At 48.6% G+C, this 19,860-nt stretch overlaps 1 protein-coding gene across 1 annotated transcript in view; it reads right to left on the bottom strand.

The window, feature by feature from the left end:
* ADAMTS19 (ADAM metallopeptidase with thrombospondin type 1 motif 19) overlaps window positions 1-19,860 on the bottom strand; it is a 284,879-nt gene that overhangs the window by 206,891 nt on the left and 58,128 nt on the right. Inside the window, exons 4-5 of the mRNA XM_074994147.1 lie at window positions 3,776-3,948; window positions 2,486-2,569 (exon numbers count right to left, since the gene is read on the bottom strand). Of these exons, the coding sequence (XP_074850248.1) occupies window positions 2,486-2,569; window positions 3,776-3,948 (257 nt within the window). The remainder of the gene's footprint in view (window positions 1-2,485; window positions 2,570-3,775; window positions 3,949-19,860) is intronic.

Below are 19,860 nucleotides of genomic sequence, written 5' to 3'. Positions count from 1 at the left end.
ATTATTGTAGTTTACTAAAGAGTTTATTTTTCAGCACAAGTCCTGTGTTCCTGGTGTATGATGAGGGAGTGGTGAGGGGTAGGGGTGCGGGAAGGGATTTGTTGTGGAGAAGCGGTGAAGGGTAGGGTTGGCAAGGAAGGGTGCCTAGGGGAGGGTCACTGCAGCCTCTGGGGGAAGGCCTCATGCAGGGCCTTCCTGATTCACACCCTGTCCAGTTGCGCCAGGCAGCTGCTTGTATCCACCACCAGTCTTGACAGCCCATGCCTGGATGAAGGGTTCCTGTTTAGTCCTCACAATGTTGTGGAGAGTGCAGCATGCTGCCATCACTGCAGGCCACACTGGGTAAGCTGACCTCCAACCTCATGAGGAAGCAGTGAAAGCACCCCTCCAGTCAGGTGCTCGAACACCTGCTCTACCGTGCTCCTCGCCTGGTTCAGGCGTGGGTTAAAAACAGCCCTGGGATGCATCTGTGGCCCCGGTCTAGGGCCTCATGAGCCACGGGTGCAGGGGGTAGGTGGTGTTGGCCACAATACCGGGGGTGGGGGGGGTATGGTCGTGTCCGCAATGGGGAGCTCGCATGGGGGGTATTTAGGTCCCATCCTGCACCTGAGCCACAAGTTCCTAAACACCTGGGCATCATGGTCCCTGCCCACCCAGCCCACACACTTGTCCAAGAACTGATCTTTTGCATCCATGAGGGCCTGGGGGACCCCTTTAGGTTGATAAAAGCATCTGTGCTGTGGTCCTGGGCCTAGACGGCAATGTCCAGAATGTCAAAACAGCTGGGAAAGGGGACAAATTCCATGAGGGCAATGTCCAGATCCCACACAGAGATGACCTGGCGAAGGAGGAGTGTGTTTATCGCTCTGCTGACCTGCATAGGGTGGAAGGTGGACACATCTGTGAGTGTGTGGCCGGGTGCTGCCGAGCCCCTTTCAGGGCCCCGCTTGGCAAATAGCGCCCTCCTCCCTCCCCACGGTGGGTGTGTGACCCAAGCCTGGCTTACCTCCAAGATGATGGCCCCATTGGTGGCCTTGCCCACCCTGAACTGGTGGCCAGCTTCCACATTGCAATTGCTACCTTCTTCTGCGGAGGGAAAGCAGGCCACATCCTGATGTCCTGGTGCTTAGGGCTGGGGCGAGCCAGTGTCAGAGCTCCGGAAAGGTCTGCTTTGTCATCAGGAAATTTTTGATCCAGCACCTATCGTCCCAGTCCCCCCGCATGAGGTGGTCCCAGCGCTTGGTGCTGGTGGCATAGCCACACCATTGCCAGGGTGAGGGGGCATAAAAGTAGCGCTTGGCAGACAGCCTCCAGGATGAGGCCTGTGCAGTTAGCCCTCCGATACGGCTGGAGGAGAGCCACAAGCAGTGCATCAAGCAGGCTGATAATGGCCTGGAGGACCTTCTCCTTGGGGAGCTGCTGGAGACCCACAATGTCTTTGCTAGGGGTCAGAACAGGGTCTGCTGTTCTCCAGACAGCCTGGCAGCCCTCAGCACATGCCAGGTGAGGGTGTTGGGAAGAGCCCTTTAAAGAAGTAACTGGCTGCAGCTCCTGGAAGGGCTTGGCAACCATGCGACCCTGTCCACTGTGTTTCCTGGCTTGTTATTTCGAAAGATCAGCCGTGTCTGGATAGATGCTCCCTTTTGAAATGCTGGACCGATCTTTCAAAATAGCAGATCGTGTCCTCACTCCACATTGCCTTTCAAAACCATGCATCCATACACACAATTTTTCAAGAGGCAGATTTCAAAAGAGTACATTTTGAAATTGCGCTGTAGTGTAGACATAGCCTAGAGTGCCGCGTTCTTTTGATTTAATTTCAAAAGAATGCTTTTTGTGTGTAGATGCTCCACTGGATATTTTGAAAGAGTCCCTTCTTTTGAAAAATATTTTGAAAGAACTTGCTAGTGTAGATGTGGCCTAAGAGAACAGGGTTTAAAAAATGAGTTCTAAAATGATTCCTGACTATCATGGAAGAGCTGCGCTTCACTTTTGTTTACGATATGATTGACCTATATATAATTTTACCACTGTAAGCTTTAAAGATAAAGGAGTTTGCTCTTACAGTGAGATATCCACATGCACAGGAATAAATAACTGACAATAGACGGAAGTTTGTAAATAACAGCTAATTTTGTTAAAAAGTTTTACTGGGCTAAAAATCATTTATAATTTTTAGATTACTTGGAAGCCATGTACTTCTTAATTTTGAAATATGCCAGGTGTCGGAATTGTCTCTCACTGTGTGTATTTATAATCCCTAGTCTGAGGAACTTCTCGTTTTGATTGCAGCTTCTCCTCATTACAAATAAATGTTACTAGTAAAAGTAAATCAATAGAGAGAAGGTAACCGAGAAAAATTATCAGAGTGTTATAAGTGACAAGTGTTCCATGCCTTAATCAGGGAGCAAGCAAGATGTCCCTACCCTTCTATTCATTCTAAAATGTCTTGTCACAGAATAAGACATATGCAGTACTTTCTTACTGGAGTCTCATGAAGCAGAACAAGCTTAGTCACTCGAAGAGTCACTTGCACTCCAAGGCTCTTGTGCTGGAAAAGGTTGAAAACCTTTAACAAAACAAAAATTCAAACATAAGCACGTCCATTGGATGCACTGGAATGCATTAGAGCATTAAAAACAAAACAAATATCACTATTTAGGAATCTCTTAACTTAGCAGAACTTTGACTTGACATTTAAATTTTAGACATATTACGAATACAATACAATACGTATGTTTTTGAGGTACACGGAGGAGAACGCAGATAAGGGGTTATGAAGTGTTTGGTCCAAGCATCCTAGAGGGGCTCCATGTTTCTTCCAGATGATCTGGACAGAATTTTAAAAACTGTAGCCCATTTCTGCAACACTTACACATATGCCTAATATTATGCCATGAGTCCCATCGAAATAAATGCAAAACCAAAGCTAAAAGTGAACAGCAGACAGCAAAAAGCAACAACTCGTAAGGGCAAACAGAATACAGGTTGAACCTCTCTCATCTGGCACCCTGGGGACCTGACCAGTGCTGGATGAGAGAATTTGCCAGATTACAGGAGGTCAATATTGTCTCACAGCATTACCAACACTTTCACTGCTTAGTGGACTCTTAGACATTTAGGTAGGGTGACCACCTCCCTGTCCCAAATACGAGACAGGGAGATATGGGGGAGGGGTGGCTCCTCCTGGCTCCATCAAGCCCCAGGGAGCCAGGAAAGAGGCAGCAGGCACTAGCCCTGACCTGGAGCCCCAGGGAAGCGGCAGCTGCCAGCACTCCTGCCTCTTTCCTGAGGCTCAGGGAAGTGACTCTGGTGAGCAACTGCTGGCGGAAAAGGTCAGGGAGGAGGGCCCAAATATGCAACATTTTGTCCCTTTTAAAAAATAAGTTGGGGCACCTTTTTGGCATCCCAAATATGGGACCGTCTCGTCCAAAATGGGACGGATGGTCACCCTATCTTTAGGGGTAAATTACAGCTGAACAACAGCACATAACAAGGAGAGCCAGGATTGGTGGCTGAAAAAAAAAAATTTGGGACCATGGGAAACTTGGCAACACTCATGATAAGTGGTTGTTCCAGCAACTAAAATCATGCTGGATTATGGATGTTGCCAGACAAGAGAGTTCCAAATTACAGCAGTTCAACCTGTACTTGTGATCAAGTTTTCGCCCACTCTTCAGCTGAACAACTACAACTACAACTAATTCAATCAGTTTCCCATGCATGCATTTTTCTTTCTGACAAAATGCCTAGATAATTTATAAGACATTCCTACCATATTTAAGATGGTTAAAATAAATCTCCTGGCAGCATCTGCTCCATGATATGAAACCATAGCTGGATCAGCAACCACTACAGTTTCTATATTGTACTCCTGAGGTAATTTATAGGAGTATCTTTTTTTTCTTCCTCTTCCGCCTGCCTTTTGACTCCTAGATTTTCTTTTATCTGTAACATAAAAATATTGCTACATAAATTCATCCTTTCACTTAACAGTTTTTGTAAGTGCCACTGAGGTGATATTTTTAGGATTTGCTGGAAAATAAATTATACTATAAAACATCCCTGCCAAGACATCTGAGTGGAGAGAGAACTACAACTAAAGGATTACAATAGAACTTAGATTTTAGAAACACCAGTCTTATGAACAGCAGGTTATACACACCATTTTTCCCCAAAAGAGGAGGGGGAAAAAAATCACATAATGAAGGTGATGTTGATAAAATACAAGTACATTTCTCTTCATACGGTGATACCTTTAACTAGAAATCGCTTTGCAGTGGTTTGTGAGACAAGAAGAAAGAAGTGCAGTGCTCCCTACTGTAACTTCTGCACTATTCTGCTTTAACTCAGACACTCAATTTTTTGAACCCCTCAATGCCTAGTTAGTAAAATGGGGCTTCCACTGTATATGCATGTATAATACAATGCAATAATTAATGCTGGCAATGTGTATTTACTGAGGCTACATACCCAGTCATGCTTAATTTGAGGCTCTGGACCATATGGTAGTGAAACCCATGCACTGAGGGGTGTGGTTCACTGTCCCACAGGGCTTGTCTACATTAGCATCCTCCTTCCAAGGGGGCATGTAAACCAGCCCAAGCAGTGAATAGGAATGAGGTGCTGCACTGCATATGCAGCACCTCATTAGCATAATTCTCACCACACAAACTTCCACGTTGCTAACTTTGAAGTGGCAGCAAGCAGTCTAGCCGCGGGCACTTCGAAGTAGTGAGGGTACTTCCAAGTTAGCAACTTCAAAGTTCACACAGCGAGAATTACGCTAATGAGGTGCTGCATATGCAGCACAGCACCTCATGGCTATTTACTGCTCAGGCTTGTTTTCATGCCTTTTTCGAAGGAGGGGGCGAGTGAAGACAACCCCATGTAGTGGCACTTAAACCGCCTTCACAGAGAAAGAATGAGTCTCCTCTACAGCTTTAACTAAGAGATAAGCTGGCTTTTAACTCATGCTGCAGAGGATCCACCACTAAGATCCAGAGGTCCCAGCTTTGAGCCCACCTGTTAGCAGTTACCTTAGCTGCTACTCCAGCATATGGCTCAAACCGGAGTCTTGTCCAGCTGCAACATGAGTACACCAGAGCCAGCAAGGCCCTCTGCACATTTTTTCCCCTAGTACTGCCATGCATGTGTAAAACAAATTACGGTTTTGCCTTCAGTCTGTTCACTGGGCTTTTCTGCAACTTGTGAAGATCTCCTTTAAGCAATTTTGGGGTCCAATGTTAAAACAATTCTTCATTTCAACTGAGGCTACAACTCTGAGAGAATTTCCGCCCCCCTTTTACCTTTCACATTCCCACTATTTCTCTTTTTAGGGGGTGGTGACAGTCCCGCAACTCCTGTTTCTGTGTCCTGCTATCAGAGTTCCAACCCTGCACTTTTTAGAACAGGTCCTGACAGCCTCCTTTCCGAGGGGATTCTGCCATCTCTGCTTCCTATCCCTGAACCACTAGAGCTGTGTCTACACGTGCACGCTACTTCGAAGTAGCGGCACTAACTTCGAAATAGCGCCCGTCGCGGCTACATGCGTCGGGCGCTATTTCGAAGTTAACTTCGACGTTAGGCAGCGAGACGTCGAAGTCGCTAACCTCATGAGGGGATCGGAATAGCGCCCTACTTCCACGTTCAACGTCGAAGTAGGGACCGTGTAGACGATCCGCGTCCCGCAACGTCGAAATTGCCGGGTCCTCCATGGCACCCATCAGCTGGGGGGTTGAGACATGTTCTCTCTCCAGCCCCTGCGGGGCTCTATGGTCACCGTGGGCAGCAGCCCTTAGCCCAGGGCTTCTGGCTGCTGCTGCCGCAGCTGGGGATCCATGCTGCAGGCACAGGGTCTGCAACCAGTTGTCGGCTCTGTGGATCTTGTGTTGTTTAGTGCACTGTGTCTGGGAGGGGCCCTTTAAGGGAGCGGCTTGCTGTTGAGTCCGCCCTGTGACCCTGTCTGCAGCTGTGCCTGGCACCCTTATTTCGATGTGTGCTACTTTGGCGCGTAGACGTACCCTCGCAGCGCCTATTTCGATGTGGTGCCACGCAACGTCGAAGTTGAACATCGACGTTATTCATCGAAATAGCCAATTTCGATGTTGCTATATCGAAATAAGCTATTTCGATGTTGGCTTCACGTGTAGACGTAGCCTAGATCTCCTTCACTGAGACTCCTCTTCCTTCCCTGACCCAGAATCCCTCTTCTAAAGGCAAATCTGAGCTAGCTACCGTAGCACAGAAGCACTGGCCCTGGTCCCTCTTAAAAAGAAGCAGTGTAACACCATGCAAAGAGAAGTTACTCACCGTAGTAATGATGGTTCTTCGAGATGTGTCCCTGTGGGTGCTCCACATTAGGTGTCGGGCTCGCCCCGGCGCCGCAGGTCGGATCTTTCCAGCAGTTTCGGCCGGACCGCGCATGCGCTGGTGCGCGCCGCTCCCTTGCACGCTCCCGGCCACGTGCGCGATCCGGTCCCCGCCAGTTCCTTGGCCAACCGCCTCGGATGCTCCTGAAAAATACTAAACAGAGATCCGAAGCGGGGAGGATGGGCGGGTGGTGGAGCACCCACGGGGACACATCTCGAAGAACCATCGTTACTACGGTGAGTAACCTCTCTTTCTTCCTCGAGTGTCCCCGTGGGTGCTCCACGATAGGTGACTACCCAGCAGTAACCCAAGATAGGAGGTGGGTAATCGGTTTATGTGCAGCTTGTCCCCGGGAGGACCGCTGTCAAGAGACAGGTAAACTCTTGGAATACCCTGTGAAGGGCATAATACTTGGCGAAGGTGTCATAGGATGACCAGGTCGCCGCTCTGAAAATGTATTTTAGCGCATTGCCCTTGAAAAAGGCTGTTGATGCCGCCACCGCCCTGGTGGAGTGAGCCCTAGGCGGGGCCAGTAAAGGAGTCTTTCTAAGTTCGTAGCACATTTTTATGCAGGATACGATGTGCTTCGAGATTCTCTGCGAAGAGAGACATTCTCCTTTTGATTTGGGAGTGAGAGAGACTAGGAGTCTATCCGTTTTCCGGAAGGACTTAGTCCTGTCTATATAGAAAGCCAGCGCCCTCCTCACGTCCAGGAGATGTAGGTGTGCCTCTTTCTTGGGGTTATGAGGCTTTGGATAAAACGAGGGTAACACTATAGGTTCGTTAATATGAAACGCTGAAGAAACTTTCGGAACAAAGGCTGGATGCAGCCATAAGGTTACCGCCTCCTTCGAAAATACTGTGCAGGGTGGAGTTGCCATAACTGCCGCAAGCTCGCTCACCCTGCGAGCTGACGTGATTGCAAGAAGGAAGGTCGTTTTTATGGTAAGGAGACGGAGGGAAACCGTGGCTAAGGGTTCAAACGGTGGTCCCGTTAGCGCATTAAGCACCAGGTCCAAGCTCCACGAAGGTGGAAGCGGTTTCCGAGGGGGGTATAGGTTTACCAGCCCTTTGAGGAACCTGGTAACCATGGGATGCGCAAACACTGTGTGACCTTCCTCTTCATGTCTGAAAGCCGATAGAGCGGCAAGGTGGACCTTCAACGAGGATAGGGAGAGTCTGCCTCTCTGGAGGTCCAGTAAATACTCTACTATTACAGGTATAGGCACAGCAAGGGGGGCTAATTGCTTGGTAGAACACCATGCAGTGAATCGAGTCTATTTTTGCTTATAAGTTTTCCTGGTGGAAGTCCTCCTGCTACTTTCTAGGACTTGCTGCACTCCCTCCATACACGTGCTCTCTAGGGAGCTGAGCCATGGATTAACCATGCTTGCAGTCGCAGGCCTCGGGGGTATGGATGCACTATGGACCCCTGGGCTTGCGTGAGCAGATCCGGCGCCACCGGGAGGGGCATCGGTGGACGGTCCGACATGCGCAGGAGTAAGGGGAACCATTGCTGTCAATCCCACGTTGGGACTACTAGGATCACGCGGGCTCTCTCTCTCCTGGCTTTCTGCAAGACCTTGTGGATGAGCACTGGGGGAGGAAATGCGTAAGGCAGGGGGCCCTTCCACGAGATCGCGAATGCGTCCCCCAGGGACCCCCGTCCCAGTCCTGCCCTGGAGCAGTATTGTGGGCACTTCTTGTTGTGTTGAGTGGCAAACAGGTCTATCTGGAGAAATCCCCATGCGTGAAAAATCGGTCGTAGCAGATCGGAACGGATCTGCCACTCGTGTGTGAGTACGAAGCGCCTGCTCAGCTGCTCTGCCTTCACATTGTGAGCGCCTGGTAAATACGAGGCTTTCAAGGTTATATTGTTGGCAATGCACCAGTTCCACAATCGGACTGCTTCTGCACATAAGGCACGGGACCGAGCTCCTCTTTGCCGATTTATATAAAACATGGTGGAGGTATTGTCTGTACTGATCCCGACTACTTTGCCTCATATATGGTCTCTAAAGTGTTTGCAGGCGTTGAACACTGCTCTGAGCTCCAGTATATTTATGTGCAGTGACTGTTCCGTGGAGGACCACAGTCCCTGCATCACCTTTTCGCCCATGTGTGCTCCCCACCCTATGTGGGAGGCGTCGGTAGTGAGAAAAACAGATATTTGTGGTTGGTGAAAGGGCACCCCTGTTAGCATGTTCTTGGGGTTCACCCACCATTGCAGGGATCTGCGCACCTCTGTCGTGGGCAACACCACCCTGTGGACGGCATGTCCTGCCGGTTTGTAGACGCTCGCCAGCCAGTGCTGCATGCTGCGCATATGCAATCGGGCGTTCTGTACCACAAACGTTGCTGCTGCCATGTGGCCCAGCAGCTGTAAGCACGTCAGAACCGGCACCATAGGGCTGAGGGTGATGACTTGAACGAGGGAAACAATGGCGCGAAAGCGGGCATCTGGTAGATAAACCCTTGCTGTGATGGAATTTATACGTGCCCCTATGAACTCTATGTCCTGTGTGGGGTCTATCTTTGATTTTGCCAGACTGATGACCAGGCCCAGCGAAGAGAACGTGTCTGCTGTGACGTGTATCATGCGAAGTACCTCCTCCTTCGAGGCCCCTTTCAGTAGGCAGTCGTCCAGATATGGGAATATAAACACCCCCTGTCTGTGCAGGTAGGCTGACACCACTGCCAAGGTCTTGGTGAAGACTCTTGGGGCCGAGGAGAGGCCGAACGGCAGAACCTTGTACTGAAAATGTTCTTTGCCTACCATAAACTGGAGAAAACGCCTGTGAGCCGGGTGAATAGTTACGTGGAAATATCCGTCTTGTAAGTCGAGGGCTGCGAACCAATCTCCATCGTCCAGTGCCGTAAGTATAGAGGCGACTGTGATCATCCGAAAGCGTTGCTTGCGCAAGTACCGGTTGAGGCCTCGAAGATCTAGGATGGGCCTCCAGCCTCCTGTCTTTTTCTCTGTGAGGAAGTATCTTGAGTAGAACCCTTTCCCTCGGAGCTGCTCCAGCACTCTTTCCACTGCCCCTATAAGAATAAGATGGTCCACCTCCTGCTTGAGTCTCGCTTCGTGGGAGGCGTCCTTTAGGTGGGGTCTGGGTGGAGGTCGTGGCGGTGGGAGCGACTGGAAGGGAATCGCGTAACCCGTGGCTATGATCTCCAGTACCCATTTGTCTGTGGTGATCTTTTGCCACTGGGCGTAGAATGGTCGGAGGCGATGGTGGAATAGTAGCTTCGGATGACATTGCGCAATGGTAGTGATAGTGCAGCCCTCGATCTGTGTGTCAAACTTGCGGCCTTTGGCCCTGCCCCGAGGACGTATGGCTCTGTTGAGAACGTCGTCTGGGAGTTCTGTACTGTTGGTGCTGTTGATGTCGCCCTTGCTCGTAGCCCCCCCGTGGTACTGGGGATGCTGTGGTTGATACTGGTATCGTCTTTGTTGGGGGTAATACTTTTTCTTTCTGTATGGAGGGGTGTAAATCCCCAAGGTCCTGAGAGTAACTCTTGAGTCTTTACTGGAATGAAGGACCGAGTCGGTTGATTCAGCAAACAGCTTCTGCGTGTCAAAGGGGAGATCAATGATCTTCGCCTCCAGATCCCTCAGGATACCCGATGTCTGGAGCCAGGACTCCCTGCGCATGACCACTGCCATAGCTGTTGAGCGTGCTGCCATATCCGTTACGTCTAGGGTGATCTGAACTCCTGTCCTCAAGGCTGCGTAGCCTTCCTGCACTATGGCCTTCAGCACCGGCTTCTTGTCCTCTGGAAGCGAGTCCATGAGGGAAGTCAGCCTGGAGTAGTGTCGAAATTATGGTTCGCTAGATGCGCTGTGTAATTCGCCATTCTCAACAGTAGGGTAGAGGAGGAGTAGACCTTTCTGCCGAATAACTCTAGCTTCTTGGCATCTTTGTCCGTTCCCCCTGTCTTGTACTGAGAAGTTTTCGACCTCTGTTGAGACGATTCCACCACCAGAGAATTTGGTTGCGGGTGGCTGAACAGGAACTCCATGCCCTTCGCCGGCACGAAGTACTTCTTATCCACTCTCTTGTTTATAGGTGGAGTGGACGCAGGGGTCTGCCATATTGTGGTGGCGGATTCCATGATTGCTTCATCAAGCGGAATAGCTATTTTGGAAGAGGCCAGAGGTCTCAGGTTTTTAAGGAGCTTATGGTGTTTCTCCTGCACCTCTGCTGTTTGGATGCCTTGCGTGAAGGCCACCCTTTTAAACAGCTCTTGGAACTGTTTGAGATCGTCCGGAGGATGGACGTCCCCTGGGGCCGTGGCCTCGTCAGGGGAAGATAGCGAGGAACCGCTAGGGTAAGCCTCTCTGGACCCTTCTGGGTCCTGTTGATGGTGATACATCCTCTCGCTAGATACTTGCGAGGGAAAATCTCGGGGTTCCAGAATCAACTCCCCCTGAGATATCTGCGTTTCCGTCCCCGTCCGCGATTGCCCTTGGGGATATTGAACCATCTGGGGGGATCTGTCCCTGGGAGTATGCCTATGGTGTCTATGCCCCGCGTGATAGACCTGGACCACTCTGGAGGTGCATACCCCCTGCATCTGGGGGAGCGAGATCGTCTGGGTGATTGAGATAATGGAGAGACTGATTTGTGGCAGTACTTCAGGGGTTCAAAGCCCAGGAAGGGCGATGGTGGTCCAAGCCATGGTGATGCTGGCTGTAGGAACGGGGATGGGGGCTCAGGGTATACTGGAGGTGACCCCTGCCGCCTCACTGGAGTCCGCAGCATAAGTGGAGGGCTTAGAGCGAGTAGCCCTGCAGCCCTGTCTGGAGAAGGGCTGCGGTGCCGGGTTTTCTGTGCTGCCTTTCCCCTCCCCTGTGGGGCTGGCTCCGCCCCTTTCTGCGTCGGGGATCTCGGCCCCGCTGTCTGCGCCGTTCTCAGCACACTCCGCTGCGGTGCCGTGCAGGTGGTCTCCCCCGGTGCCTGCAGGCCGCGTGCCTGCGAGCTCTGCATCGCCGGTTCCCCGGGGGTCGGTGCCGCTAGCTGCGGTGCTGCCGGTTCCAGCACTTGCCTGGCCGCCGCCCTGCCCGCAGAGCGGGGCGGCTGTTTGATTATCGGAGGCTCAGCCTCTGCCATGTGCGTCTCCGCGCCGCCGCCGCTCAGCTGTGACTGCGGCTGGGGGCTATGCGCTCCACCCGTCCCGCTCGCTGTGGCTGCCGGCAGGGATCGGGTTGGTGAAAGCTTCCTCCGTTTTTGCGCTGATGGGTTAGGGAAGCAGCTTTCCTTTTATGGGCCCCTGCGGGTCCCTCCTGCTGAGGCTGCTCCGGCGCGTGTGGCTGGAGGGCCTTGTCAAAGAGCAGCATTTTCAGCCGCATCTCTCTGTCCTTCCTTGCTCTGGCTGTGAGCTTTGCGCAGAAGGAGCATTTCTGGGTGACATGAGATTCCCTGAGGCACCTAATGCACTGACTGTAACCATTGGAGGCTGGCATCGCTTCGCGACATGACTCACACTTTTTGAATCCTGAAGAGGACATTGTGGTGAGTCTTTGAGTTGTTAATAGGGTATTTAGCACCTTCTCTGTGCCTGTTCCCCTCTCGGACTCAGCCTGCCGCGGCAGGAGGCCTAATGGCCTTACGTCCCTGGGCCTCCGCTGCTCCGCTTGCTACTAAGGCTGTAAAACTTTACTTTTTACTTCTTTTCTTTTTTTTTTTTTTTGAAAAAACAATAACAAGGTAACTTAAGCTAAAAGACTGAAAAAGAAACTCTAAATACTTTAAAAACATTAAATACGCTAACTCTGGCCGTAGCCTGAGCGGATTCCATCTGCAGCTGATGGCGGTTAAAGAGGAACTGGCGGGGACCGGATCGCGCACGTGGCCGGGAGCGCGCAAGGGAGCGGCACGCACCGGTGCATGCACGGTCCGGCAGAAACTGCTGGAAAGATCCAACCTGCGGCGCCAGGGCAAGCCCGACACCTATCGTGGAGCACCCACGGGGACACCCGAGGAAGAAATATACTTTCTTCAAAGCTAAAATATTTTTTTAAAATATGAAATAACAATTCTGACACATAATTCTAACATCTCCTGGGCATTTAAATTTATACAAGTTCTTGTTAACTACAGAATCATAGCCTGTTCTATTAAGTATATGTATTTTTGTCATTTTTTGAGAATCAGTTTCATTACAAACTTCACTGTCAGTATGCTGACAGTGGAGGAACATACTCTACAAGCCATACAACTATGATTTACAATTCAATCATTTGATACTGACTAATTCAGTTAGAAGAGATCTCCAGTGTGTCATCTAATCCACCAACCAATATCCTGCAAGGACTGATTAATTCCACTGAATTTTCCAACAACATAGTTTATCCATTGCTTGATTCTCAATTATAAAGGGCAACTATCACCTCAAAACTTTAATAGGACATTACTACTGTTTAGAAAAATTAGTTGATACAAAAGATTTAATTAATGAACGGTTATTCTGGTAGAATGGGTAATAAACAAGGCTGTGTAGAAAATAACTCATAAAGAAAGTGTTTACTTGTCCATAATGTAGTCACAGAGAAATCTACTTGGATTACATTACAATCCAAAAGAATGGAACATGATTATAGCTCTTAAGTGTGAACTTCACGAGAATTCTACTCAGCTTTGCAGACCGGGTGGCTTGCAAGTGGACGTGCCAATCATTTCCTTCAGAGCAATCTGGATTTGTCAAGCCAAGGAAGAGCCAATACTAAGCCAGCCAGTCTCTTGCTGTCAGGCTTCATTTTTCAGAAGATTTCAGCTGTCCTCTAAGACATTCTGATCAACAGTATTACACTGTATTGGCATAACTGTTATTCAGCTGATTGTCATCATCATTATCAGATACCCAGGAACTTCACACAAAACCATGCATACAGCGCTATGTGTATTTATGAGGTAAACTGTAAAGAAACACTAATTACTAAATTACTTGAATTACAGGGTCTAGGATCAAATAGATCAGCACAAAAGTACTTCTATTGTACATGAGCTGATGGAACTGAAATTAGAAACAGTGAATAATATTCTCAATATCCTTTACATTGTGTCACAATACATTTTCAATGCAATCAATTTCATTTACCTGGCAGCAGAATAAATAATACAAAGTGAAAGCTATAAAGATGGCACTGTACAACATTAACTTGGAATTCTTTTCTATAGATAGCGAAATAGTGGAAGATGAATAAAGTGCTCAAAAATCACTCACTGTGGGTTACTGTAACCAAGCCTAGGAACCTCAAACCAATCAGTAATCCTCATGCCTTGACCCAGCTTCTCAGGAGCACCATTTAAGGAAATATTGCAATTTCCTTCAGGCCTGATTGAGTTCCCAAACTGTTATTACATCTTATCTCTGCCTTCCTCAAGGACAGAAGCTTCTTTCCTGTACCCATGGTGCCCAATAATCTTTTCCCCACATAAGCAGTCACCATATCAAATCCCCCACAGGAAATGCACATAAACCAAAAATGGATGTATTAGTTGATCACAGGATGACTACATGCTGCCAATGTGATACAGCTGTAAAAGAGGCTAATGCCATTCTAGGATGCATCAGTCAAGGTATTTCGACTAGAAATAGGGAAGTGTTTGTGCCATTATACAACACTGGTGAGAGCTCATCTGGAGTATTTTGTGCAGTTCTGGTCTCCCATCTTTAACATTAATCCAAACTGGAACAAATGCACAGAAGGGCTAATAGAATGATGCGAGGAATGGAAAATCTGCTTTATCAAAGGAGATGCCAAGACCTTAGCTTGTTTAGCCCAGCCAAGCAAAAGATGAAAGAAGATAAATACTACAGAAGAATAAATACCTGGGATGAAGGTGTTATTTAAATTAAGTGGACACAAGAACAAATAGATATAAACTGGTCATCAACAAGTTTAGCTTTTAAATTAGACAAAGATTTCTAACCAAAGAGGATGAAGTTGTAGAGCAGCACTCCAAGGGGAATAGTAGGAGGGAGGGGAAAAACCCTGAACTGATTTCAAGATTCAGTTTGATTTTGAGGAGGGAATGCTATGATGAGGCACATATCTGATCTGCAGCTGCTAGCAGCAAATACATTTAATGGTCAGTGATGGGCAGGACTCAATTACTACAGAGATTTCCTCCTCCCCACATATCTGACTGATAGATCTTGCTCATGTTCTCAGGATCTCACTGATCGCCATATTTGGGGTCAGGAAGGAATTTCCCTCTGGGTCAGACTGGCATGGTCTCAGGGTGGAGGAGTTCACCTTCCTCTGCAGTATGGGACATAAGTAGGCATCCTTCAGTCTGCATAGACTATGGATCGCGCCCTTTAAAGTTTCAACTGAGGACTTCATTTACAGCATCTATTGTGACTATAAAGACCCACACGAGAGAGTGACAGTCCTTGCTGCATCTCTTGCAGATGTAGTGGGTGTCTGGCAAGTCCTTATTGTGCTTTCCATGCGCTCGCTTCTCCTCTGCTAGCTGTCTGATCTTCAACTCGCCCTTCTGAAGGCCCTTGTGTAACCCCTGCCTCCATCTGCTGCAGTCATCTGCTAGTTCTTCCCAGTTGTCCGGATCAATGTCGACCTCTCTGAGGTCTCTCTTGCAGACATCTTTGTAACGCAACTGGGGGCGTCCAGGAGGTCTTTTGCCAGAGGCTAGCTCACCATACAGGATGTCTTTTGGAATCCTTCCATCGTTCATCCTGTGGACGTGGCCAAGCCAGCGGAGTCTACACTGCCTGAGGAGGGTGTGCATGGTTGGGATTCCAGCTTGCTCGAGGACGGCGGTGTTGGTCACTCTGTCCTTCCATGATATTCCAAGGATGCGCCTGAGGCAGCGCAAGTGGAAGACATTCAGCCTCTTTTCCTGGCGGCCATACAGGGTCCAAGTCTCGCTGCCATAAAGGAGGGTGCTGAGGATGCAGGCTCTGTAGACTTGCATTTTGGTGTGAGTGTACAGCTTGTTGTTATTCCACACTCTCTTGCTGAGTCTGGACAGAGTTGTGGCCGCTTTTCCGATCCTCCTATTTAGCTCAGTGTCCAATGACAGGGTGTCAGTGATGGTGGACCCGAGGTAAACGACTCATGGACAACCTCTAACGTACAGTTGTCAATGCTGATTGATGGGGATTCAGCAACATCCTGACTGAGTACGTTTGTCTTCTTTAGGCTGATGGTAAGCCCAAAGTCCTTGCATGCTTTGGAGAACTGATCCAGCAGTTTTTGAAGCTGGTCTTCTGTGTGAGACACTACAGCAGCGTCGTCTGCGAACAGCATGTCTCTGATGAGGACTTCTCGCACTTTAGACTTAGCTTTCAGCCCTGCAAGGTTAAACAGTTTCCCATCAGATCTTGTGTGCAGCAAGATGCCCTCTGTTGAAGATCCAAAGGCATGCTTCAGGAGGAGTGCGAAGAAGATCCCAAACAATGTCAGAGCAAGCACGCATCCTTGTTTGACGCTGCTCCTGATTCTGAAAGCATCCGATAATGCGCCGTCATATTGGATGGTTCCTCTTATGTCTTTGTGGAACGACTGGATCATCTTGAGTAACCGTGGAGGACAGCCTATCTTGTGGAGCAGTTTGAACAGACCATCCCTGCTGACCAAGTCAAAAGCCTTGGTCAAGTCAATGAAGGCTATGTAGAGTGGCTTTCTCTGCTACCTGCACTTCTCCTGCAGCTGCCTTAGAGAGAAGACCATGTCAACGGTAGACCTCTCTGTGCGGAATCCGCACTGCGATTCGGGGTACACCCTCTCAGCAATCTTCTGGAGTCTGCCAAGGATGACGTGAGCGAAGAGTTTACCAGTGACGCTTAGGAGGGAGATTCCACGGTAGTTGTTGCAGTCACTTCTGTCTCCTTTGTTCTTATACAACGTTACAATGTTAGCGTCGTGCATATCCTGTGGAACCTCACCCTCTTTCCAGCACAGGCACAGTAGCTTATGTAGGGGTTCCAGGAGTGTGTCCGTGGCATATTTGATTACCTCTGGTGGCATACCATCCTGACCAGGGGCCTTTCCTGCTGCAATGCTGACGATGGCTCTCTTCAGTTCATCCACAGTCAGTTCTTGATCCAGTTCGTCCATTACTGGTAGGAGTGCGACGGCATCAAGGGCTGCATCAACCACAACGTTCTTGCGTGAGTACAGCTTGGAGTAGTGCTCAACTCAGCACTCCATCTGTTTGGCTTTGTCAGCGATGACTTCACCAGATTTGGATTTCAGAGGTGCCATCTTGTTCTGGGTGGGTCCTAATGCCTTCTTCATACCCTCGTACATTCCTCTCAGATTACCAAAGTCGGCACAGGTCTGGATGCTGCTGCATAGCTGGAGCCAGTGGTTGTTGGCACAGCGCCTGGCTGTCTGCTGTACTGTTCTTCTGGCCTCTCTAAGTGCTTGCTGGGTACTCTGGCTCGGTGAGCGTTTGTACTCCAGGAGTGCAGCGCGCTTCTTTTCAATGACTGGAATCATCTCATCAGAGTTAGCTTCGAACCAGTCGTTCGTGTTTCTAGCTCTTCTTCCAAACACCGACAAGGCTGTGTTGTAAACTGTATCCCTCAGATGTTGCCATTTGGATGTTGCATCGGCGCCCCCAGGGCCGCTGCGCAGATTTTCCTGGAGGGTCTCTCTGAACTTTTCAGCTTTCTCTGAGTTTGCCGTCTTTCTGGCATCAATGCAGGGCCTTCCAGCAGGTTTAGAGAAGTACAGCTTCTTGGGTCTCAGCTTGAGCTTGGAGCAAACTAGCGAGTGATCTGTATCACAGTCAGCACTATGATAGCTGCGTGTCAGAAGGACATTTTTGAGGTTATTATGCCTAGTGATGACCACATCTAGTTGATGCCAGTGCTTCGAGCGTGGGTGTCTCCACGACACTGTGCTGTGGCTTTGTTTGGAAGAATGTGTTTGTGATGCACAGAGTGTGGTACGTGCACAGTTCAAGGAGACGCTGTCCATTGTCATTCCTTTTTCCCACACCGAAGTGTCCTAAGCAGGAAGGCCATGAGGCCCAATCAGCTCCAACTCTTGCATTGAGGTCACCCAAGATGTACAGTTGTTCACGAGCAGGTATTTGCACTACAGCAGCACTAAGCACATCGTAGAACTTGTCTTTTACTTCTGGTGTGGCGTACAGGGTTGGAGCATGAGCACTGATCAGGTGGACAGAACCAGCGCAAGTTTGAAGCGTGATCCGAAGAAGTCTTTCTGATCCGCCCATGACTAATTCCACCATTTGTAGAAGGGTGTTTCTGACAGCAAAGCCAACACCATGTTCTCTGGGTTCTTCTTGGGCTTTAGCCTACCAGAAGAAGGAGTAGTCCTTTTCCTTTGGAGATCCCGAATCTGCGAGTCGCGTCTCTTGCAGTGCAGCGATATCAACTCTGAGCCTCTTCAGTTCCTCGTTGATGACAGCAGTCTTGCGGGTGTCACTGATGGCCTGGAGATCTTCAGTCAAGCCGGTCAGCATGGTCTGCACATTCCAGCAAGCAAGCTTGAATTGTTGATGTTTCTCATTTCTTGTTGATTTTCTTATTGGTTTGCCTGGTGCCCAAATTTCGTCACTTGTCAGGTTCAGGAACCTTATGCCTCACGCACCCAGCGAGGTAGGTGAACTGTGGTGGGACAGTACCCTATTGGCTGGGGTGACTGTCTTGAGGCTTGAGGCAGACGGTGACTGTCCAGTTAGATGCGAGGATCTCTCCCACCGTCGAAGGCAACCTGCGGCGCTCGTTCTCTACACCAATTGAGCAAGAGCTTATAACCGGTATGTGTTGCCTCCCGTGTTGACGGAACGCTGTTCAGCGATGCCGGAGTACCTCTCCGGGCGTGAGCCTGGGCATTTATTATGGAGACTCTGGGCTGCCCAGACACCAGTGTCCCCTCTCGGCTTTACTGATATAGTCCAAAGGAGAGGATAACCTCCACGTCTGGTACCAGCTCAGCTGTAGGAGTTGCCGGGACAGTGTCAGAAGTTGACACCGAACCGCCTTCTGACTCCACTCCGGATTTTCTGTCAGGGTTCACTCCCTTAGCCTCTCTCCTTCCCAGGATAACCCACAAGGCAGTGGGGTGTGGAGAATGTGGTTAAGGATCCCCCTACTTCATACCTCCCTGTCACCACAGCTCCCTGTGGAGCAATGACCTCATATCCCCGGGACCCTCCTCCCTACCTTTCGCCCCCCCACCCAAAATGGGCCAGAAATGGAAAAATCTGGTGCCATAAGGACTGTTCTTTTGAAAAAAAAAAAAAAAGGCCTGTGGAGCAACTGCACATGCTTGTTTTGGGTTTTTTGTTTTTTTTTTCCGGAAGAAGCTTTCAAAAAGAGGTGCTGTTCCTGAGCTGGGAGCAGAAGATGGCTTCATGAAGAAGAACTCCTTTCTTTTGATTTCAGATCAAAAGAGCACATTTTGTGTGTGGACACTCTGCGTATTCATTCAAAAAAAAGGGCTGGATTATCTGAAAGAACTTGCTAGTGTAGATGACACCTTTGAGAACTTCACTGAGTCAGCCAGAGATTACAGATCTATTACAGGAATGGATGCATGGCAATATGCAGGACATAAAACAAAATTATCAAGATGGCCCTTTATAACTTTAAAATCTATTAATCTAATATGATTCTGGTGAAAAAAAAAAAAGCTAATATCATTCAGGGTGTGTAGGTAACTGCTTCATTCCTCTCAGCACTGTTGAGGCATCAGCTGGAGTAGTGTCCTGTTTTGAGCACGACACTTTAGGAGAGAGGTGGACAAAAATGGAGAGAGTCCAGAGAAGAGCAACAAAAATGATAAAAATGTAGAAAACTGAGAATGTTTTGTCCTGAAGAAAGAAGACCAACTTGGGATATTACAGTGTTCAAATATATTAAGCACCATTATATAAGGACTATGATCCACTATTTTTTATGTCCACTGAAGGTAAGACAAGAAGTAACCAGCTTAATCTATAACAAGAGGGATTTAGGTTAGATATTAGAAAAAACTTTCCTAACTATAAAGGATATTAAAGAACTGAAAAAGTCACCAAGTGAAGTGTTGAATTCCCCTTCCTGGAATTTTTTAAGAGCAGATTGTTCTAACGCCTATCATTGATCCTGCTCCTCCACAAGGGAAATGAACTAAATCACTTCTTGTGGTCCCCTCCAGCCCTACATTTCTATGATAGCTGGTCAACTTTTGTAATCAGTTTGGTCCCAAACCATCAATAAAAGTATCAACCACAAAGTCTCAGATTACTGTATCAGAGTGCTGCAGAAGACAGGCACTCTACTGTAAAAGGAAGGTCTAGATTGCTGCAGCATACTAAAAGAGAATTCTTCTGAATGATGAATGGATAAAGATTTATCAAAGCAGCAACATGCAAAAAAGGAAATATTACAGATCTCAGGAAATGTTTGTAAATATTAACTACATATCACTATGTGCCAAATTATCACACAAATTCTCTCACCACAGAAGTCTGCACATATCCATTAATGAAGAAC

This window comes from Carettochelys insculpta, chromosome 5 (genome assembly GCF_033958435.1).
Source record: "Carettochelys insculpta isolate YL-2023 chromosome 5, ASM3395843v1, whole genome shotgun sequence".
NCBI classification, from domain to species: Eukaryota; Metazoa; Chordata; order Testudines; family Carettochelyidae; genus Carettochelys; species Carettochelys insculpta.
The sequence above is the reverse complement of the archived record's forward strand: the minus strand, read 5'-3'. Positions and strand labels throughout refer to the sequence as shown.